We start from the raw sequence: 23,940 nt of genomic DNA, 5'->3' as shown, positions 1-23,940 counted from the left end.
TAACTTACTCTTTTAACAAACAGACAATACCTCAGCTCACCTTGGGGGCTGGGCAGGCGGCCTTGTTTGATAAGCTCCCAGACCAAGACACCGGTATCTCAGGGAGAAATCAGAGCAGGAAGTTCCTTGTGTTAAGTTAATTCTAAATATTCAGGGACCACTCAACAAGTCCACACCTCTAAGCCTTTTTTTTCACGTTTCCAAAAATCCTCAACTGCCTATAAAACCCCTAGACAGCACACCACTATAAACTCTCTTGTCCGCCTCCGGCCATGAGCCAGGAGCTCGGTCCTCTCCCCGTATCTCTCAATAAAAGCCTCCCCCTTGCTCTCCTACCTTAAGTGTTTGCTAAATTCATTCTTCGACTCTGCAAACAAGAACCCCGGAATCACTGTCAAGCTAATTCCAGGGCCCTTCTTGTAACCAACCTGTACTTTCAACCTCACTGCATTGCCCAGGGAAAACTCAAGCATTACGCCAGGGCTGAGGGCTGCGGGGAGCAACCTGGGCACCAGGAAGTCAAACCGGGCTTTGCTCCGATCCTCTCAGGAACTACAAAGGGTGGGGATACTCAAGGAACCGGTGGAAGGCTTTCTCATTCCAACCAGTGAAGACCTAAGGTTCAACCAGAAGCGGTCCGGGGAAAAGAGGCAGAATCCTAAAGGGACCTCCGGCTCTGACAAGGCCTCCCCACGTCTTTCTTCCCATAACCGAAGGGCACGACGTACGCCGAGCTGCCGCCTGCCCAGGCCGCGACGGGGTAACGTCCCGCGGCCGCCCCGCCCACTCCCACGCAGGCCCGCCCCCGCCCCCGGCCGCCCCGCTCCCACGCGGCCCCCGCCCCACGGCCCCGCCCCCGCCCCGGGCCGCCTGGTGAGCCGGAGGACGCACCTTCGTCCGACTCGCGGCCCCGGCAGCTGCGCTCGTCGTCCTCTGCGCTCTCGAGCTCGTCGTCTTCCTCCGGGTAGTACTCCGGGGCCGTCGGCGCTCCGGCCCCAGCCGGAGCCGGAGCCAGCAGCCCCGCAGCACTCATGTCGCCTCTGCCCACGGCTGGGCGTGCTACCTGGGCACGGCGGCCGCCCGCCTCGCGGACCTGACGCCCGCCCAGCAGCGCCCGAGGGAGCCGCCAAGCGGAGCCGCGACCCTTTTCCCCGTCTCCTCCAAGCTCCGCCCCTCGCGCCCGCGCTCGGCAACGGGGGCCTCGTGCCGGCGGCGACTTCCGGGTCGTGAGCTGCCCGAGGATCGCCTGATTCCACCATTCTTGAGGGAGTGGAGAGGCCGCCGCACGCCCCCTTTACCTTACTCTAGCCCCTTCATCGCGGTGTTAAAAACCTTTAACGGGTAATGGGGAGGGGCGGGGACAGGATCTGTGGAGTTAGGCAAATCCTTGGGCAGGCCTGACCACAGTCAGGACCCCGAAGCTCAGAGGCTATTTCTAGAAACAGCCGCCAGACGGCGCCTGGAGCCAGAAATAAAGCGGAGCGATGATCGTTAGCGACCTGTGGCAGAGGGTTTGAAGGGCTTTTGACAGGTGGAGGGCTCTTGAGAGCAGGTGAATGGCATGAACCATACATTTTATAGGTCGAAAAACCAAGGCTTCTAGAATTTGGGTGATCACTCCGAAGAAAAGCCTGCCTCCTCCCCCGACTAATTGGAACATTATTAACAACTAAAATAAAGACAAGGATGCTGATAGTCCATCCAAGGGTCAGCAAAACTGAACTTTCCCAGTCTGTGCGAGTCCCTTCTGTTCGTATGTACGCAATAAAGTGTTCTCCCGATTTTACAGATGAGAAAAGAGCTGTCACTTTTCTTAAAAATGGTAGCATCCAGTCAGCTTTGTCCACATTCTCATACCCAGGCCCCCTACTGTACAGCTGCCTCATATTTCTTAGAATATTTATTTTTTTAAAGGTGGTTTTCCCCAGTCCAATTGCTTGCTAACCAACTCTCAGCTGGGCAAATGGAACATCTGCCTAAGGGAAGTTAATTAGGCTAACATAGAAAGGTGCTAGGTGGAAACTTAGAAAACAAGAAAGCTGCAGCCTGCATGAATTAATTTGTGTGATTCCCTGAGTAGAAGGGGACATAGTGTTATAAGCTTAGCTTAAAGTAAAAATTGAAGATGTCCTTATACCTTTGTTGTGTGTAGCAAGAAAAGGGTTAAGAAAGAAGGTCCAGAGATGTTTAGTGATGTGTCCAAACTAACCCTATTCTATATGTTGCATCCAAGTCTCCACAGGATAACTTTACTACTCACAGGTAGTAAGGTTGAACACAGATGTAAAAGCTGGGGTGAGACCAATATTCTGATTCTCAGAACCTTTGTGACCCAATTTACCTCTTAACTGGCCCCCACAGAATCTTTTAAAAGTGAAAAAACTTGGCCCATTTATTTTAACATTTCTTACTTCCTAACTTACTTTAATTAAAATCGTGGCTCTGTTGGTGAGGGATTTTTTTTCCTCCCACCAGTAACTCAAGAATTTCCAGAAAGGAATGCTGTGATTTCCCTCTAGGAGTTAAGAGATCTTCTAAAGCTCCTTGTACCTTAGAGTCATTCTCAGTGCTTACTGGAGGCCCACCATCTATATTTAAACTAGGATTTCAGAACTCTCTTGTCCAAATGATGAAGTCATTTTCCTTTTTTATGCAATTACATCACATCTAAATTACTTGTAATCAACTATATTGAGCAACTTGAGTTCCTATCAGGAGCAATAATCATAGACCAAAAAAGCACCAACATCTTAGAAATTAAGAGTTCATTGTTCTGGTAAATCCAAAAAAAAAAAAGCTGGTTTCATTACTAATTGGTTTCCTTTCAAGATACTGGCTTTCATCTTGCTTATGTTTCATTTCTATCTTGATTGCAAATAACATCTGTTAATGGTAATGCATTTCTTTTTTCTATGAATAGACACAACTGCACATTCGGGTGGTGAAAACTTACCCCATTTTTTCTATCCATATTGCCATCTGCAGAACTTGTAGAATGACCTCTTCGAGAAGGTGACCCTCTAAGGGAAATGACTCTTTCCTTTAGAGAAGGAGAACCTACTCAAAAAAAATTCTCACATTATTTTAGTCTTACCCAACATTTATGGTTCTTTAATATAATGATTTTTGACAGTCTCTCTAGGCCTATAAAAATCCAGTTCCCTCAAAACCAAATTTTACCACCTGGAAATCTCTCTGTACACCTTCCCAAAATGGCACTCAGTCACACTCAGGAGAAACCTACTTCAGAACTTGTCTTAAACGAATTCCTGCCAGTCCCCATCCACAGGCCCTCTCTGCATACCCTAACGCTCAGACTTGAAGGGCAGCACAGTAATTGGAATGGGATATGATTTTAAAACACTAGAGAAAACATGTATAGTGTTTAGAACACAGATTTCGTCAGCAGGAATTAAAAAAGAGTTAACAAGGGAGCATTTTCTGAGCGTGAAATCCTGTATACTTCCGAAAAGGCATAGGATCAAATTGTGTTTCTGAAATGAAACAATTTCTTCATAAAAAGTCCATGTCCGTAAACTTTTGGGTTTATTGTAGCTTTACTTCCAGTATTGAAATAATATATCCAGATTCACAAAAATACAAAGAATGGACCTGAGTAACATGAGGTACTTTCACCCCTGGCAGGCACCATCTTTCAGCTTGGGTCAAGATGGGTCTCTATCACAAGTGGCCCAGGTCAAAGTCCACTTTATTTTGGCGATCAGTTCACACAGGATCATTAAAACATGTCGCCCTGAAAAAGAGTATATTGAATAGTCTTAATGAAGCTAACAAGAGTTCCCCTACAACACAAGTTCCTGTTCCTACTGTCCTACGATTATCAAAAACCACAAACTGATTATTTCTAAAGCTCTACCAGATTGTGCCTCAACAGCGTTGAATGCTTAGGGGAGCAGAGTATACGCCTAGCACACAGTTTTGTTGTTGTTGTTGTCCAACATTTAAGTGACGTCCGTTGAATGTAATGCAAGGGAAGGCAACTCCCTTGCCAAAAATACAAAAGCTGAAATCCAGGAAACATTCACAAGTCCAGAGTGAATAAATGATCTATTAAATTAATTCACGGCAAAAATAAATTAGAAAGCTGTGCAAGATCTACCGGAAGAATGGAGACCTCCTCAAAGGTTCTAACAGGGTGGTCTCGGGGAGTCCCAGAGGGGCCTTGGCTTCTGGGAGTCTCCCAAGAAAAGTAAAGGAGCAGGGAGGAGTGCCTCGAACTTTGACCCCAGAGCAGCACAAACAAGACAGACCGCACCCCAGGCGGGCCCGTGGGTAACTGAAGCTGCAAGGTCTTCCGTGTCGGAGGAAGCCCCACCCCACTCCATCCCGCCCACCGACAGCTTCACCAATCCTCAGGCACCATCGACCGCTCGGCTTCCCAGGCATCGCCAGTCAAGTACCTATATCCGGCCCCAGGCTTATGCCCCGCGATCAGGGAAGGTCAGTAGAGAGCCTATCGGAGCTGAGCTGGGGGCGTGGCCGGGGGGCAGGGGGCGGGCGGACGGAGACAGTGGGGCGGAGCGCACTCAACGCAGTCGGGTGCGATTGGCCACCCCTGGCAGGAGCCGCACCTCGGACAGCAGCAGCGGCGGTCGCGGGAGGGTCCGTGTGGCGCTTGGCGGCGGCGGCGGCAGGGTCCTGCGTGAGAGAGTGGAACGGAACGCGGGGACCGCGGGTGGAGGTTCCGTGCGGCCGGACTGACACTCGGCGACCGGACCTGGTGATCCGCCGGGACCAGCGTCAAAAGAGCGACCCGGGAACAAGTGTGGAGAGGAAGCGTCGGTGGCGACGCCGGGCCCGGGGGTGGTGACAGCAGGTCTGAGGTGAGAGCACCGGGGCGCGGGGCGGTGACAGAGTGAGCCGAGACGGGGGACCCTGGGCCGAGTGAGGCCGGCGAGGACCCGCGTGAGGGGAGTTCCGGGAGTGGGCCGGACGATCCGGACTGTGGGAGGAGACCCCCCAAAGGGGCTGGCACCCAGGTCTGAGGGGGGACCCCGAGAGCGGCCGGGACAGCGGGTCTGGGGAGGGGACCCCGAGAGGGGCTGGCACCGCAAGTCTGAGGAGGGGACCCCGAGAGGGGCTGACATCGCAGGTCTGAGGAGGGGACCCCGAGAGGGGCTGGCACCGCAAGTCTGAGGAGGGGACCCCGAGAGGGGCTGGCACCGCAGGTCTGAAGAGGGGACCCCGAGAGGGGCCGGGACAGCAGGTCTGAGGAGGGGACCCCGAGAGGAGCTGGCATCGCGGGTCTGAAGAGGGGGCCGCGAGAGGGGCCGGGACAGCAGGTCTGAGGAGGGGACCCCGAGAGGGGCTGGCATCGTGGATCTGAGAAGGTGGACCCCGAGAGGGGCTGGGACAGCGGGTCTGAAACGGAGTCCCCGAGAAGAGTAGAATAGCGCGTCCGATGAGGGGACCCCCCCCGAGGGGCCAGGACAGAAGGGCTGATGGGGGAAGGGGGCCCCGGGAGGGCTTGTGTCAGCGGGTGTGAGGCGGACCGGAGAGGGGCTCGTGAGAGAGCGGGTGGAGGCGCGGCCCCGGCCTGCGTGTGATTGCTGAACCGGGGTCGGGGTCGCCGCGCGAAGAGTTGGGACAGCTCGCGGCACAGAGAGGAGGGGAGGGTGCCGCTCCCAGGGTCTGCGGGCAGCCGATCCTCCTAACGGTGGCGTGAGACGTGAGGCAGCCTGAGCCCCCGTGACTCTGTGGGTGAATCTGTAGAACAGAGATTATGTAATGAAACCTCTCCGAAGTAGAACGAACGCACGGGCTGGAGGGTCTGGCAGAAGCACAGAGATCTTGGAATGGAAAGAGCAAGAGAGATGGACTGATGGACCCCACTTCTCTGGCCCCTGGCTTCTGATTTGTTTCTCGGTTTGGCGTGGATGCCTTGAAAGCAAGGGGTTTCCTGACCTTAAGAGCGTGATCGGAAAGTGAAAAGTTGGAGAGGGCTTCCTCAACCCACCACAAACATGTTGAGAGAAAAGGATCCTTTTGGAAACCAGTGTTTTGGATTAATTAGGATGTTTATTTTGATAGACCCTGTATTTTTCATTTTAGATCAAGGAGCTAAGAAACGTTTGGGAGCACACCAGTATCAATGTTTACAATGCAGATTTAAAGGAACTATATGCTAAGTTTGTTTAACTTTGATGTGTTGGAAATAATTGGAAGGTCAAACTAAATTTGAAGAGGTACTGGAGTGGCTAAACTAACGGCACTTTCCAATTAGATTTCTCATCCTAAAAGCTACCGTCAGGACAGCTTTAGACTTAATTCCAGAGCAAGCAAAGGAGATAAGCCTATTTAAACCAGACACTGTATGCCCAGGTGGGAGGCAAAGGTGTATCTATTAAAATGCTGAAATACATAGTGGAAAGCAATAGCGGGTGGGGATTGATGGGGCAGCCTCCTACTTTGAGGAATGTGAAAATTACACTAATGACCAGGCTAGCTGTACGCAGTACTTAGGGTATGTTAATACTGCCCTGACTACCTTTCAAATATTCTCTTGAATGCACCTGCTTTGTTATGGTTATACCCAGCAGTTTTGCATTTAAATTTTTTAACCTCTTTTTCTCTGTGTGTGGCTTCTCACCACTTCTCTTTGCGACTGGTTTCTTTTTTATAAAAGCAGACTTAGAAAATGATGGTTTGGTGAAAATAGTGGGGAATGTAATTACTAAGTCATTTCACAGTTACTTAGATATTCTTTGTTTCGGGGTTAGAATAGGTCTTACTAGAAGCCTTTGCCCAAATTAAGTAAGGGGTAGCTTCAACTAAGAGAAAGGAAGGGATGCTGCATTATTTCCCAAAGACTTCATGTAAAAGCCTTACAGACAACTGGCTATTTAAATCTAAGATAAAAATGACCAAAGTCATTTCCATCAGAGTGATAACAGGTAGATGACATACATCATTTGGGGATTTTTATTTGATAGTACCTGATACAGAGCAAATCTTATATGGCTTCAGAGAGCGGACCTTAATGTGGTTATGAAAATTCCACAACCAGAAGTCCTCCCCTAAGAAATAAAAGTTACGGAGATGAGAAGAACAGCAGCAGTAAATACAAATTTAAAATACGAGACACTATAATACATTTAAGATGTATTAAAGTAATTTTTTACATTAAGTTTATTTTTCCGGAACCCTAGGTAGAATTCAAGTAAAAATAAGTTCAGTTAACTCAAGAGGTTATTTTATAAGGAGCATATACTTATTATGTAATGTGTATAATATATATGAAATGGTGTGTAGAAGGACTGGGAATCTCAGTACCAATAAAAAAAAAGCAGATTAGCTCTTTCATTGTACTTGCTAGCTCATTTTTTACTGGAACAAATGGTAGTTTCTTCAAAGAGAACATTAAATTTAATTCCTTGTAAGAAAATCAAGTGTTTTCATACTCCCCTGAGTGATTACTAAAGCAGTTATTCAACCACATTATGTTATGGTATTGATCCAGAGACCATGAAGAAAGATTCATAGTAATAGAATTTTTAGCGAGAGGAAGAGCCTATAACTGTTTATTCCTGGGGTACAGACGGGGGTAGGGTAGGAATTCTGTGGGAATGTATATTCATTTATTTCACAAAACAAAACTGTGCTAAGAGAAACTATAAACAAGTGAAGTCATTGCACCTGTGCTCATTTACGTTGTTTCTTCTCAATTAAAAAATATAATCAAAAGATTAAAAAGGAGCCTTCCACCTCCATATGAATGGTTATAGCAACCATAGAATGTAAGTTCTTTTTGGTCTGGAGTTCTTAGACTATTGTTAGTCTTAGCCGGATACAAGTACTGCCTAGTAAATACAATAACCCATTTTCCACTTTCTTTACTGCTTGAGTCATATACTGTCAAACCATTGTAATGTCAGAGTCTACCTTGATACCTAATTTGGTTTAATGTTTAAGCCAACCTGAGTAAAAGTTCTCATTGCTTGCTAGTGTTCATATTTGTTGGTTTCAGTAGTATAGGAGAATGAATGGAACTATCTGTGCTTTTATTTTAGTCTTAGTTAAAATCTTCTTTCCTTTATGACCTTTTCCTTCAATCTTTGTTTCTTCCCTCACCCAAAAAGAAACAGACTGACAGATAGAAAGCTTCCATCCAAGAATGCTTTGTGACCTTCCCAAGAGAAGTCATCTCAGCAGACCTCTCTTCGATCTTCAGTGAGAGATTCCTCAATCAGAGGAGATTCTCTTAATCAGAGAGAGTAGCTTTGAACTAATAGTATTGAGTTGTGGGAAACTGGACAATTGAATTTCAGCAGTAGGGAGTTTAGTTTGTGATTATTTAGCTTTATCATCTGTTTAATTGGTTGTTTTGTTATTTGTGAGGATATGTTAAAAGTTTATTACTGTTTCTTTGACTCATCTTAATTTGTAAAAAAAAAAGTGGTATCTGTCTATAATTATAGGTTAGACATGATAAATTTATGAACCACAGTGTAATCTAACTCATTTCCAAGCTATGGGCACCAAATTAAAAACAGCTATTAGAATTTTTATGATAACCAATAGGAATTACATTGATACATTTTTTTCATTCTAGGTATGTTGATAAAGTTACCTAAGTACTTTATAAATCAGCCTAATGTATTTTTTTCTGTCTGGCCAGAAACTTGTTAAAGACATTGAAGTATATTTAAAGCCTAAATTATTCCTATTTTACAGCAAAATGACTTAGGGATCAGTTTCTTAATGTGTTTGAATGTTTAAGAGGTTGAACTAAGAAACAGCATGATACATTGGAAGGAGAAAAGGCTTTAGACTCAGAGAGACCTAGGTATCTATTTTGGCTTTGTCACCACACCAGCTGGCTTACCCTGGGAAAGTTACTTAGGTCTTAAAGCTCTCCATTCTCTTCATTTGTAAAATAAGACTATATACCTCACAGGATTATATAAGGAATAAATGAAGCAATTTGAGCAAAGCACCAAGCATAGTGACAGCTGCATCCAATTGTTTAATAAATGGTAGCTGCTTATTATTTTAATCACATGAAACAATTTTTTATTGCTGTTTTTTTCTGTACTAGCAGTATTAATCATTTGCTGAATACCATGGCTTCTGACTCCAAAAAGAATACTGTAATTAATTGATTCACACATAGGTAAATTGAGACTTAGTGAGTATAAGTGACTTCCCAAGGTCATACAATGACAAACTTGACCAGTGACCTAGATCGGGTTTTTCAACTCACTACACTTTTCCTCTTTATACCTTTCAGTGGTCCACAAAGGAGCTACAGAGGGCCTTAATAAGGTGCTAGGGAAGGACTGCAAGGACAGTTTTCCAGTCTCCTTTTTTTTTTTTTTTTGTCTTTCCTATATACAAGGTTGCTCTCTTATTCTCCTGTCTAACCTAAAGTAGAGCTCTGATTTTTGTTACTCATATGTTCAAACCATTTAGTAGTTTCCCAAGACCTGAATTCAGTTTAGATTTGTCAACCTGTTTTTAGATTCCTGTCACCCCATAATCCATACATGTATCTCCTGTGTCCCAACCAAAGCAGCTTGCTTACTGGCCAAGCACTTACTGATTTGCAGCCTTCAGGTCTTTGTTCCTGCTGTTTCTGTTCCCTAGAATGCTTTCTGTTCCTCATTTTCCAAAACTACCTCTAATGCCATCTTTCAAGAGCCTTTCTCTGAATCCTCCTCCTTGCTACTCTGTCCTTTGAATTCCCGAAGTGCTTGCTTTGTATGTTTTCCTATTACACTAGACTTCTCTCTGATATCACATTATAGGAATTGGCTTGTCTTATCATTTCTACATGTCTATCTTCTTGATTTTAAAAGGACAGTGTCTTACACATCTAACCAAGTGTCTTCCAACTGGTATCTGCTCAATAAATATTTGTTAAATTATGTTTACCTTTAATACTTATTTTAGTTTACCTTTACTACTCAAATATAGTTATTGCTGCTGTGAAGATAACAAGTTTTTTCCCCTCAAAATCCCCTGAAATGATAACATGAGGGAGAGAATAGTAGATTCCAGCATGCATGCTCCTTGGAAATGCGCTTGCCCAGCTCTCACCATAAGGTTTCAATGGGAGCTGCTCTCTTCTTCCAGATCTGTCCAACAGGGATAATTCTAAAATGGGAATTCACTTCTGACCCTGACAGTTGGTCAATTCAGTGCCAGTAAAATCAAGTATTTGGCCACTTGTATGCTCATATTCAGTAAGATAATACTCCCTCTAGTGACCTTGGGGAATTGTTATTTTTGTTTCCTTAGGTAATGTTTTTATGTGAATGGGATCTAACTTCAGATCTTTAGAAGTTTGCTTTCCTTTCTGTAGGTATTAGCAACAAATGAAACAAGATTATTATTTGCAACAGAAGGTGGTAGTTCACTTGAGTCAGAGGTTAAGAGGCTGGGAGAGCTCTAATACTCTGGTCTTCCAAAGCCAAGTTCCATATTTTGTAATATAAGCAATTTGCAACCGTGAACAAGTAAACCTATTGTTTTTTATTGAAGTATAGTTGATATACAATATTATTATCGGCTTCAAGTGTACAACTAGTAATTCAACAGTTATCTACATTATTGAATGCTCCCCCCAACTAGTGTCAACATAGAAAGATGTTACCAAATTATTGACTGTATTCTCTATGCTGTGCTTTCATCCCCGTGACTAATTTATTTTATGATTGAGATTTTGTGCCTCTTTATCCCCTTCACCTATTTTACCCACTCCCACCAAATAAACTTATTGTTAACCCTGTTTTCATATTGCATTTTATTCCATAGTTCTTAACTACCTTCTGACATACTAAGCATTTTGTCTTATTTCCCTACACTAAAATTTAGACTCTGTGAAAGCAAAGATTTCGTTTTATTCATTCCTGAATCCCCAGCTCAGAACACAGTGCCTAGCATATAGCAGGTGTTCAATAAATATTTGTTGAATGACCAAATAGATTAGTTGGCTTTTGGAATTCCTCCATTTTGTTGGCTGAAAAGAAGGTTTTGTTTTTTTAAACATAGAAAGTAAAATCCTAAGGAAGTAAAAGATAGCTTGTGCGAGTACAGTTTATCTGTGCATTTTACTCTTTCTGGGTTTTACGTTTTTCTTTGAGCAGCCTTGAATTTACTTTATTTCTGTTTTATTGAATATAAATAAAAGTCATTCCTACCACCACACCATACATTCAAGATGACTGTGTCTCACTCTGGCTAAATTATAAGAAAGCTGTGTTCATTGTAACAAAATCTAATGGTACTTGCTGACGTGGTCCTTGGGCATTACAGGCTAATAAGACCAAAATTATAATAAAATTCAGTACAGTACAGGGCATTAAAAGCACTTCACTTGTTTCTCTTAGATGCTGATATTAACCCTAAAAAATTGGTCAAATCAAACTTCTGATGTTAATTTAGGGTTATCAGTTTTCTGCATATACAAGTAATTGGGTTTGAAACGTGTTTTAAGCCTGAATTAAAACAACTTAGTCACTGGTGAATCATGGTGAGAAGTTTTCCCTTTTCTCTGTGGAACATATGCCATTGCCTCTAATCTGGCCTTTTTGAAACATTGAAAACAAAGAATCCTACTTTTTATATGAGGTTCTAGAAATGTTATTTGGGATTTAAGGTGGTAGCCTTACCTACAGTGCTTTTTTTGTAATGAATATTACACAATAGACTTTCCAAATTTCTATACAAATTTTTTTACTCTATTCCTTTATGAAGGTTTTCTAATTATATATGAAATTGTCAAAAGTATACTAGATAGCATATGAATAACCACAGGGACTTGGTCTTTCTGTTCATTACTGTATTCCTAGTGCCTAGAACAGTGGTTTGCATTGAGGAAGCAACTAATGCATATTATTTGAATGAAGTCACATCTATTCTTAATAACAGCGTATCTCAGAAAAATAATGAAAGTCTGTTGAAATAAAGTTTCCCCAGCCTTTTCAAATTAGGTAACCATCAATTCACAATCAGTCTAATATGGGAGGTTCTTGGAAGTAGCCCCAAGTAGTTCTGCCGTAATACTGCTTAGCATTGACTGTGCCAACCTGAAATCTCCTTTAGTGGGTCACTTACAAAAGGAAGGGCAAATCGGCAACACCCATAGGCACTTGTACCTGTGGGAACCAATGGGAGTTGTAACAGGAAGTGCTTCAGCTTGCAATACTGATAGTAATGTGCGGCGCCCAGGTCACACTGTTTTTATCTGCCGTTCCTTATTAAGATTGTAAAAGGCTTCTTGGAGTTTTTTAATATGTAAGTTTAAAAGAGAATTAACTTTAAATCTGAAAATTACAACATGAATGGTTATTTGCATTGTCTTCGTTATCAAGGAATTGGTGAGTTGTCCTCCTTTAAGTATGTTCTTTCTTTAGATTCTCAAGTTGTGTGCTGTGAAACCTCACTCTAGCATCCTGGGAGGGGGGAGATGGAAGGAACACAGATGTAAAATAATTAAAACTTAAGATGATATTATTATCAGTAATAATAAATAGTTCTGAAATTTACATGATACCACAAATATCGATAGAATTTTGTAGAGTTTACATGAGATTTTTCTAGCTTGAGCAAATTTCCCTCTTTTGTAGGGCCTGGGGAAAAAAAATCAGAAGTTTTTAGAAAATTCTTTCCAAAATGTCAAAATGTAAAGCTTTATAAAATGCTGGTGTCGTTAACTGTCTGACCAGGAAGTACTCTCTTTATGCCTCATTTATAAAACTGTCTATAACTTCCTCTCTCGGGTTAAAGGTGCTGATAGCATGGTGGTGTTCTTACTACTTGAGTCGAGTTCAGTTTTGTTTCCTAAGTGAGCAAGAGGCAGCTTTTTAAAGAAAGCCATTTCTGGGGCAATCTTACTGCTGTACTAAATAAGGAATTTTTAAAGTCTGTATATGTTGAAGTGGAAATGTAGGACATGCATTTGAGAAGATCTGTGAGTAAGCATGGTGTTTTGTTTTACAGTTTATTATAAATATAGTTTGTGTCTAAACATTGCTAATAAACTGTTGAATTTCATGTATGTATTGCCTTAGCTCAAAAACCAGTTGAGAGTAATCACTAAAGTCACTGGATCCATATGCTTTACTTATTTTAATTTGTGATTTGATATTCTACAAGTAAATAATAGTGAGAATTTTTTTCAAAAATTGTTTGACTTTTCCTTTTTTCTGGATAAGTAAGATAAACACTATGCTGTAAATAAAATATCAACCTTGTCAGAAGATTCTTTTAAACAAAGATTTTAAATATACTAAAGATTTAAAATAAACTAAAATGTTTATTAAATGGATGCAGTTTATGCTAATGAATGATATTACTATAAAACTATTTGAAAATTAAGCTACTAAAAATGGCACACTATTCATTTTAGAGACCTTTAAAAAAAGAAAGCCACGTCCTATTTTTCTTCTTTTACAGAAAGGGAAAACAGGATAGAACAATTTCTTGAATGTAATACCAAATTTAAAGACAGAAAAGTCAGAAGATTTGATCACATTTGCTTTACTTTGCAATTTTTTTTTTTTAGTGCACAAGGCTAGTAATTTATTAAGATAAAAAAATCTTAGCCATGAGGTAATAATTTATGGAACTACTATAGTCCATAAAATGAAATCAGATGAAGTATGACAGTAGATAATTTCTTAATTGAATATCTAATAGTTTTGTATGTTAAAAAGGTAATGTAAAATATTTTATAAACCAGAAAAGCAAACTTCATAGTTACTTTACCAACTGCTCTAGGCTCTTGGAACATTTGGGGTCTCTATTCTTTCTAATGCAAAAGAAAGGAAATTAAAACTTTCAAATAATCTTTGAAATGTGATGTCATCTAGTATGTCTTTTGTAAGATTTATGTACATTAAAGACTTGTAGGTACAAATTATGTAAATTTCAGATTTCATAGGTAGGGAGGCCTTTTATAATTAAATGTTACACTAGAACTCCAGAACTATCCCAGTCATAACTTGGATGGGGGTGGGACAGAGGAAGCGAGTGAAGCTTCACAGAACTCAGATTATTGCAGATTATATGGTTGCCTGCCAAAATGCCTTTAGTTGAAAGGAAAAGTGGAAGTTACTAAATACATCCATTAACTTGTGTATGTTTATTTAACCAGTTATAACTGTTTGCTGGTTTCATACACAGACAAATTTTAAACTTCTGACTTACTTGACATACGCTTCATGTTCTGTTCTTTAGTTTGCCGTGGTCATATTCCTTATCTATCATCTGCAGGATCACATGGACCCTTCTGTGGAAGACCACATGTTAGAAAAGTGAGGAATGAGGGGAAGTGGCATTTTAAATATAACTGCTTTATTTTCTAGGTAAAAGTATTGCAGAATTAAAAATGTAAGGTGTCCCATCTATTTAGACAATTTGTATAAAATACTAATAAAATAATTATATCTTGTGAAAGAGTTTGGGGTTCTCAGTTGTTCTGGTTCAGTTTGAAATTGAGATTTTTACTATTGCAACATAAAAGGAAGCTTCATGGAGGAAATATGACATCTCTGCCCAGATGCATGAGGAGGGAATTACAGTGGGGAGTTATTTTTAGAAGTGTCTCTTTGTGAATATATTTTATGTCTGAGAAATAACTTTATAAATTCAGTTTCTATTTCAGGGTCACTGGTAGGCATTACATTGATTGTTCAGGTCATTGGGCAGTCTATTAAGAAAATACTCTTAAAAGCATTTTGATGTCACCAACCAGCCTAGTTAGTCTTGGCCTGGCTGACCTAAGTAGCAGCATTTTTTTAAAATGTGACTAAATTGAGAAGATACAGGATGCTGTCAATATCTCATATCTTACTATTCAAATAGTAATGTGTGTCCTACTAAAAAAGGGGGCGTTTAACTCCCATTTCATAGCAGTGTCCCACGCTCCTTCAGAAATAGAGTACAGTGTTTCCAGTATAAGGAAAGCTTAGAAGTGAGTCAAGGATCTATCTATTTGTATCCCTGACATAGTTCTTAGAACCGATGCTCCTCTTTTTTACAGAGGTAAGCAAGTTCAGGTTCCTTATATCTCTTACTTTTGATTTCCATCACATAAGTTTGGGGTCAGCAATATAATCTAATGATTAACATAAGTATATCAGATGAACATGTTGGTCATGTACTAGCTCACTAGCTTTAATGACCTTGTACAAATCTCTGAACTCTCAAAGCCTCAGTTTCTTCAACTGTAAAATGGGCATAACCATAGTACCCTACCTTATAGAATTGTTGTGAGGATTAAATGAGGTGATGTATGAAAAGCACAAGTTTGGTCACACATTGTAAAGGAAGAGCTTATAGTGAGTGATAGTAGATATGGTTATTTTTCGACATTTCAGTTCTTTACAGTTCTACCAGAAGATGATGGGAAGAGATACAAAACAGTACATGCAATCATGTATAGATAATAAGATTAGTGTTAAAATAATAGAAGTATTTAGAAAGAACAGTGGAGCACATGAATGAAGTCGATAGATCTTATTTACACCAGTCCTCTTAGGACATTAGGTACTAGCCAGACTAAGGGGAGGCAGGAGAAGAGTTGACTATAGATTTAATTAATCATTAGTTCAATCATTTAGCTTCAGCAACATTTTTCTCTTTGTTTTTCACTTCAGAGCATTTCCTCTCAATTTGATAGCACAATATAAGAAAGCAACATGGCAAAGTGTTGATTTCTTAATTCATTTTCTCAAAAGAGTTTGTTTTCTCCTGACTGGATCCCTATCAGATAGTTAGGGCTATGTGTCAAGGTTTTGGATCAGGTAAAAAAAATTTTGGGGTTTTTTTTTTTTTGGAGTGGGGAAGGAGAGTAGAACCAGACAATAAAGAATATACATTTGAGTATAAAGAAGAATGTTCTTCTGTTTTCACTATTTTAGTCTCTGGGGGTCATATCCTGTAATGGGTCAGTTAACTTTGTGTATTGAAAAAAAGCTAATTATTACATAAGCACATTTTCATGGGGCTCTGCTAGCAAAGCTGATGTGAGATTTGAGGACACCTACAGTAAATTCACTAAACAAAACAAAGAAACTACTTATAGAGTACTTGAAAAATATTTAGGCTTTGTGAATATATTCTAGTGCTTGAAATTTCCAGGTGTTAATCCATAGTACACCCCTTTACCTAGTAGGCAGCCTCTGCTTTAGTCTATGGCTCATCCTTGTTTCCGATGCCCCCTAATTTCTCAAGGCCCATCACATTGCCACCAAAGTACACTGTCTCTCTGTGTACCTATCGTGCACAGACCCTTATCACCTCATTTCTGGGTTACCGCAGTCACCTTCCTTCATTTCCATCTGTCTTTTCCAAGCCATCCTGATTAACTTTTAAATGCTGCTACTTTCAGCATGTCACTCCCATTTTCAGAAAGCTTCATTGGTTGCCTGTTTTCCATCACATTAAATCTAACCTCTTCTGCCTGACTTTAAACACCCTTTCAAATCTATCCCACATTAGTTATCCAGCTTCATTTCCTACATTATTTGGCCCATTCTTTCTGATCTATTTAAGTCAGTCTGTCTCTCAAACACACCATACTCCTTCAACTTTGCACCTTTGGTACTGTTACTTACTTCACTCAAAAAGCCCTCCTCCACTCTCTCTACCTACTCAGATTTTACCTTTTCTTCAGGACTGTGCAAGCTTTTCCTATTTCAAGTTTTACTGTTTAGCTGCAAACTCCCAGGTGATTTTTAAATTAGCCAACCTGTGAACAAAAATTTACATAGTATTTTACATCATTCACTGTTTTGTCTTCACTGATGATGTAAACAGTTTGAATATAAAGATCATATCTGACAGTTAAATCTTTCACAGTTCCTAAGCTATTACTGAGAAGCCTGACTTTGACTTGAAGGAAAAGAAAAGAAAGTAAGTCTATTTTGTCATGCTTTTCCACAGTAAATCCAACAATCCTGGGATTATTGAAGGGTCCAGAGTATTTTTTCCAGTTTGGATCAGGTCTTTCACCTCATTTACAGAAAAACTGGATGCTAACAAATACAATTTCATGATTGGTTTTAGATTGAGAAGTTTGCTTTTCCTTATGAGAAATTGTGTGTGTGTGTATATATATATGATTTTGTTTCCTTTCTTAAAATCACATAGTCAGCTGCACTTGGAAAGGTTTATTTTTGATATTACAGAATTTCCCCATCCTGTCATTATAGATTAAATATGATCAATACATTTTATATAACCAAGAAGTGTTCTTACCCAATTCTTTAAGTAGCCTAAGTATGATTAAGTGCCTACCATGTGTAAGGTTAGACTCAGTGAAGGGATACTGAAATTATTTACCTATTATCCCTGCCCTCAAAAAACTATTAGGGAAAGCAGAATATATGCTTGCTCAGAAGGTTAAAAATAATACTTGCTACCTCAAGTAGATGTCTGTTGCCTTAATTCTGTCTCCTGTCTTTTGAAATAATACATGCCACTCAAATGAAAACTTTTTTTCATGTTTTACTCTTCTTTATTTTTTCCCTGTTTTATTGAGGTATAATTGACATATAATATTGTACTAGTCCATGATGTACAACATAATGATTTGATATATGCATATATTGTGAAATGACCACAATAAGTTAGCATTAATCACCTCACATAGTTATAATTTAGCACTAATTGCCTCATATAGTTATAATTTTTTCCTCATAATGAGAACTTCTAAGATTTATTTTCTTTGCAACTTTCAAATATACAGTAGAGTATTTTTAACTATAATCACCATGCTGAATATTACATCCCAGGATTTATTTATCTTATAAGTTTTCACCTTTTGACCCTCTTTACCCATTTCCCCCACCCTGCACCCCCTGCCTCTGGCATCTACCAATCTGTTCTCTGTATCTGTGAGTTTAGGTTTTGGTTTTTTTAAACTCTATAAATAAGTAAGATCATACAGGATTTGTCTTTCTCTCTCTGACTTATTTCACTTTGCATAATGCCCTCAAGGTCCATCCATGTTTGCAAATGGTAGAGTTTCCTTCTTTTCTACGGCTGAATCCATTTTATGTATTACATTTTCTTTATCCATTTATCTGTTGAACATTTAGACTGTTTCCATGTCTTGGCTATTATAAATAATGCTGCAGTGAACATGGGAGAGCAGATATCTTTTTGAGATAGTGATTGCAAGTTTTTTGGATGAATACCCAGAGGTGGAATTGCTGGATCTTATGGTATTTTTGAGGAATTCCCATACTGCTTTCCACAGTGGCTACACCAATTTACCTTCCTATTTTTTTTATACATGCCTTCCTTTGTATTGATGCCAAAGAGCATATAGGACACTGAAATGAAAACTTTCAAAATGCAAAATGTTTTATATATGTAAAAGTACAGATATTTAGGAATGTCTAGTTAATGCTTTGGGTTTTGTGTTGATGCTTGGTTGTAGAAGCAGTGAGTAACAATGTACTCTTTATTCATTTATTTATTTAGTAAATATTTACTGAATATCTACTTGTGTCAGGCCTTGTACTAGTGTTGAATAGAAATGTGTCTTTTCTTTAACTAATAAAACTTATTTGATTATAATGCAATGCTGTAGATAACCATATGATGCTTGAAAGACACATAGAAAGTGCACTGAATCATTCCCTATTCTAATTACCTAAACTAGTCTACAAAATATCTATTCTTGATTCTTGGTTATGCTTCAGATTTATCTTGTAAATTTAGATCAGTCATTTAAACTTGTCACTCTACAGGGTGGAAATAATGATAATGACAATTGCCTGATTAGTGAGTGCTTTCTTGGTACCAGATATTGCAATATGTGCATTATGTAACAAACATGTCAGTGAATTTTACAACTCCTATTGTATAGGTGGCATACACATACACATTTTACAGTGGAATATACTGATACTCAGCAAGGTTAGACATTTATCCAGCATCAGGGGAAGAACCTAGACTTACACTCAATTCTATGCCTTTGTTCATAATTGTCATGCCATTCTACCTTTCATTGTGAAGATTAGAATTATATAACTTCATAAAGTACTATATTATTAGTGCCCACAGGATAAGTGCCACCAATCCAAGAAGCCATTCATATGTCATATATGACAATAAAAGTTGGCTAGATAGCATGCCAATGATAAAAAATTGCAATTATGGACTATTCAATACATTTTAGGATTTTAAACAATTGTCTTAAGTATACATAATAAAATAAGGTTTAAAATTGTAAAGGGCTTTAGAGTTTACATAATGATTTTATATTATTTCATGAGTCTTGCAACTTTGTGAGGCATTTTGTTCTCCCTTTATAGATGAGACCATTGAGACCTAGGGAAGTTAAGCAATGCCCTTAACAGATCATACAGCTGATAAGTGGCAGAATCACTTAAACCTAGATTTATTGATTCAAACAAAGGTCAGACCTCTTCTCTATTATACCACAAATCCAAATCAAGTTATTTGGAAGACCAAACTCACAACTGTTTTTTCTTTCTTCTAGTTTAGATAAAATTCATATAAAATATAAACCATAAAACTCTTAGAAGAAAACATAGGCAAAAATCTCTTGAATATAAACATGAGCAACTTTTTCCTGAATGCATCTCCTTGGGCAAGGGAAACAAAATAAAAAATGAACAAATAAGACTATATCATGCTAAAAAGCTTCTGTACAGCAAAAGACAACATCAGCAGAACAAAAAGGCATCCTACAGTATGGGAGAATATATTTGTAAATGACATATCCAACAGGGGTTAACATCCAAAATATATTAAAGAACTCATACGCCTCGACACCCAAAAATCAAATAACCCTATTAAAAAATGGGTGGAGAATATGAACAGACAGTTCTCCAAAGAAGAAATTCAGATGCCCAACAGGCACATGAAAAGATGCTCCACATCACTAATCATCAGGGAAATGCAAATTAAAACCACAGTGAGATATCACCTCACACCAGTTAGTATGGCCAACCTAGAAAAGACTAGGAACAACAAATGCCGGTGAGGATGCAGAGAAAAGGGAACCCTCCTACACTGCTGGTGGGAATGTAAACTAGTTCACCCGTCGTGGAAAGCAGTATGGAGCTTCCTCAAAAAACTAAAAATAGAAATACCATTTGACCCAGGATTTCCACTCCTAGGAATTTACCGTAAGAATTCAGGATCCCAGTTTCAAAAAGACATATGCACCCCTATTTTTATAGCAGCACTATTTACAATAGCCAAGAAATGGAAGCAACCTAAATGTCCATCAGTAGATAAATAGATAAATAAGATGTGGTACATATACACAATGGAGTATTATTCAGCCATAAGAAGAAAACAAATCCTACCATTTGCAACAACATGGATGGAGCTAGAGGGTATTATGCTCAGTGAAATAAGCCAGGCAGAGAAAGACAAGTACCAGATGATTTCACTCATCCATGGAGCATAAGAACAAAGCAAAAACTGAAGGAACAAAACAGCAGCAGATTCACAGAACCCAAGAATGGACTAACAGTTACCAAAGGGAAAGGGACTGGGGAGGGTGAGTGGGAACGGAAGGAGAAGGGGAATAAGAGGCATTAGATTAGCACACATAATGTAGGGGGTGCACAGGGAAGGCAGTATAACACAGAGAAGACAGGTAGTGACTCTATAGCATCTTACTACGCTGATGGACAGTGACTGTAATGGGGTATGTGGCGGGGACTTGATAATGGGGGAATCTAGTAACCACAATGTTGCTCATATGATTGTATATTAATGATGTCAAAATTTTAAAAAATATCTGGAGAACTATAAAAAAAAAGCACACACACAGATACAGACTGGAAAGAAAACACTATCTTCACAGATACTGAAAGAGTATGAGTGTTACGTTCTTTTGCATTTTTTAGTATTTTCAACATTTTTATAATAAATTTTGTCTTTGTGTGATAACTTTATCACTGAAAAAAATCCATGTAACACAAAATTCATCATTTTGAAGTGTACAATTCAAGTTTTTAGTATATATACAATGTTATGCAACCATTACCACTGTCTAAATCTGGAACACTTCCATCACCCCAAAAAGAAACCTTGCACTTGTTTGCAGTTACTCCCATTTACCCTCCCTGCCTACACCCCACCCCCAACCCCACAACTGCTAACTTTTCTTTCTATATCTATGGATTTGCCTGTTGTGAACATTTCCTATAAATGGAATCATACAGTATGTGGCCTTTTGTGTCTGACTTACCTACTTAGCATAATGTTTTCTAGGGTCATCCATGTTATAGCATGGGATGCTATATGGCTTTTTATGGCTGAGTAATATTCCATTGCATAACTTTCCCACATTTTGTTTATCCATTCATCAGTTGATAAACATTTGAGTTTTTTCACTATTTGGCTATTATGAATAATACTGCTGTGTATATTCTTGCACAATTTTTTGTGTGAACATAAGTGTTCAGTGTTCTTGGGTGTATGCCTGGGAGTCAAATTGTTTATTGTAAAAGTAATTCAAATGAAGGTGCTTTGAAGTGATTTCTCTTGAGTTTTATTCAGTAACTCCCGCCCCCCCCCCACATACACACATACACATATTGTTTATTTAGCCAACTTGTTTCCCAGATCTTTTCTTCAGAAAGATCTAAGGCAGAGGCAAACATTAGCTCAGATCCTGGTCAAGTAGTCTTTAATTCTAAATGAATATGATCTGAGTTAATACTGCCTACTACATTGAAGATAGTCTGGAGGACAGATAAGTAAAAAAGATTCCTACTACTAATCATATTCAATTAATGGGATTAAGAAATATCCCTGTCCTTTGAGAGCAAGGCAGAATGGCATCAATGCTACAGTAAAGTTAAGTACTTTCTATATGTGAAAAAGGAAGAAAGAGATTACTTCTGTACTCCAGAGATGGGGTAACTTAGAGATAAAATTTGAACTGAGTCTTGAATACTGGCCAGCTTTTTTAGAAGGTGTGGTGAGATATAATCAATGCATTTTTTAGCGTAGTACAGACGTGAATAAAGTATAGGATGCTTACAGATAGTGGCAGGTCAAAGAGCCTGAATCACATTCCAAGTGGTTTTAACTTTGAGCAGTAAATAGTAGGGAGCCATATAAGGTGTTTGAATAGAAGAAACGATGCAATCAGAAACTTTGAAAGATTACTCAGTCAATAGTTTGTTGAATGACTTAAAGGAAGAAAGAGATTGGGAGTGAGAACTGTACTGGTAATGGGGTTCTAGAACTAGGCCAGCCTCAATGCAAGGAAGAAAAGCTGCTTGCAAGAAATTTATTGAGGCCATTAACAGCCTAAGAGAGATAGCTGAAAGCATAAGAGTGAATCAGCTAACTAAGGAAAAGTGTAGTGACTGGAGAAGAGGCCCACCACAGGCTCTTGTGTTAAGAGGGGAGAGGAGGACAAACCAAGAGAGGTGGGTTGAAAAGGAAAACATAAAGGAAAGTGCTGCACAAACCAAGAAACAAGAGCCATGTAAGGAGGTGCTACATAAAGGTTATGGAAGGATACAACCTAAGAAGAATCCTACTGGATTTAGAGATTAGAACAGTAGAGCTAGTGAGTTTATTAGTCCCAGTGCATCTTTCCATCAGGGAAAGTTCCCTCTCCTCTCCTCAATAAACATTGTAGGCCAGGAGTCAGGGGAGAGCAATGAAAGGGTTAAGAAAAATGAGAGGAGTGAATTAATGAAATGAGAAGATAGTAGGACACAGAATTGAGGCCAGTTTTTGGTGGTGCTGGGGAGAGGTGGTTAACCTGAAAAAGAAAGACTGCAGGATGAAGACAACTGTGCACACTGAGAGTTTTAAGATGGAATGAAAAATTGAGGAAGCTTCCATTGAATGACCTCCATGTAGAATTTATCATATCATTGCTTATTAGTAGCACTACAGATAGGCTAGTTAGAATTAGAAAATACCTTGAATTACCTCAGGCATATGTGGAAAGATTGAATTCTGTCTTTCTGTTCTATATAAATGGTTCATTCGTTTAGCTATGTGACTGTGTTTTTAAACACATTTTCCTCCCCAAAGCATAGGAACACAACGCAATATACAGACTACTAGTTAGGCTCCTTGAGTCTATTTTTTGTAATTGTTCAAGCTGTATAATTTGAGGGCTAATAATAGTGAGAACTCAAGTACAGCATTTTGTTTAAAAATTGGTTCACACTTCTCAGTTTGAATTTTTGTAAATAAATGTTTTATTCTCTCTAGAAGATGCCCCAAACTAATATTATTGTATTTTCTATAGAACAGAAGTATGTTGGTGGTCTGTTCTGTAGTGTAGCAGACCCTGTAGATACATTTTAATCTGCACAATTTTACTTGGTTAAAGGTAATGGTGATGAATATATATCACTTTGAAATTATAAATCCTGTTATAAGATGTTGCAAATCAGTTCCTTATTAGCCCTGAAGTTGGGAGTTTCCAGCAAGATGACTTGTTGGTAAATGAATAGCTATGGAAGTATGATCTTCATCCCCCTTAACATTTTCTCCTTTTTCCCACGAAATGGTGGGAAGCCATTAACCCAAGACAGTTCTTTTTATATCATTTTTAACAACTATAGAAGAAATAACATGCTTTTTGTTTTAATAAATAGAAAATACAAGTAATTAGAAGAAAATATGTTCCATACCCAAATACATTTTCACATACACCTTCCCAAACTTTTTTATAGACATTTTAAAAATAGTAAATAGGAAGGTTTTATACATATATTGTTTTAGAAGCTGCTTTTCTTTTTTTACTTTAATAGTATATCATTACATCATATCAACAAATATTCATATTTCATGGCTTCCTATTCATATACTGCTTCCACATCATTTTCAAGCCAGGTTTGTTTTATGGATATGCTGATTTTCTTTTTTAGTTTTAATTCTTACAAATTATTCTAAAAAACTCCTTTGTTATTGTTTCAGTCTCCAGTACAACTCTAGGTTTCTTTT

At 39.3% G+C, this 23,940-nt stretch overlaps 2 protein-coding genes and 1 long non-coding RNA gene across 9 annotated transcripts in view; 1 reads left to right on the top strand and 2 right to left on the bottom strand.

Annotated features, from left to right (window-relative positions):
• SUDS3 (SDS3 homolog, SIN3A corepressor complex component) overlaps nt 1-1,257 on the bottom strand; it is a 39,989-nt gene extending 38,732 nt beyond the window's left edge. For 2 of the 5 annotated variants that reach the window (XM_073223710.1, XM_073223711.1), the window contains exons 1-2: nt 892-1,253; nt 41-97 (exon numbers count right to left, since the gene is read on the bottom strand). In XM_073223710.1, the coding sequence (XP_073079811.1) occupies nt 41-97; nt 892-1,033 (199 nt within the window). In that variant the 5' untranslated portion in view covers nt 1,034-1,253. Of the gene's footprint in view, nt 1-40; nt 98-891 lie in introns of all 5 variants that reach the window. The other 3 variants (XM_036993309.2, XM_036993311.2, XM_017650259.3) reach the window with 3 other exon arrangements.
• Nucleotides 1,258-3,531: 2,274 nt separating this feature from the next.
• On the bottom strand, nt 3,532-4,435 carry LOC140846611 (uncharacterized). Its single transcript, XR_012125908.1, has 2 exons — nt 4,121-4,435; nt 3,532-3,754 (listed from the first exon to the last, which is right to left on the bottom strand). It is a non-coding gene; the product is annotated as an uncharacterized lncRNA (long non-coding RNA).
• Nucleotides 4,436-4,557: 122 nt separating this feature from the next.
• The window catches only part of TAOK3 (TAO kinase 3), a 166,594-nt gene continuing 147,211 nt past the window's right edge, over nt 4,558-23,940 (top strand). The window contains exon 1 of one of the 3 annotated variants that reach the window (XM_036993397.2): nt 4,558-4,844. The gene's annotated coding sequence lies outside the window, so the exon portion shown is untranslated. Of the gene's footprint in view, nt 4,845-11,725; nt 12,342-23,940 lie in introns of those variants that run through there. The other 2 variants (XM_036993399.2, XM_036993398.2) reach the window with 2 other exon arrangements.

This window comes from Manis javanica, chromosome 15 (assembly GCF_040802235.1).
Source record: "Manis javanica isolate MJ-LG chromosome 15, MJ_LKY, whole genome shotgun sequence".
Classification (NCBI taxonomy): domain Eukaryota; kingdom Metazoa; phylum Chordata; class Mammalia; order Pholidota; family Manidae; genus Manis; species Manis javanica.
Note: the sequence above shows the minus strand (reverse complement) of the source record. Positions and strands in the feature narration are given on the sequence as shown.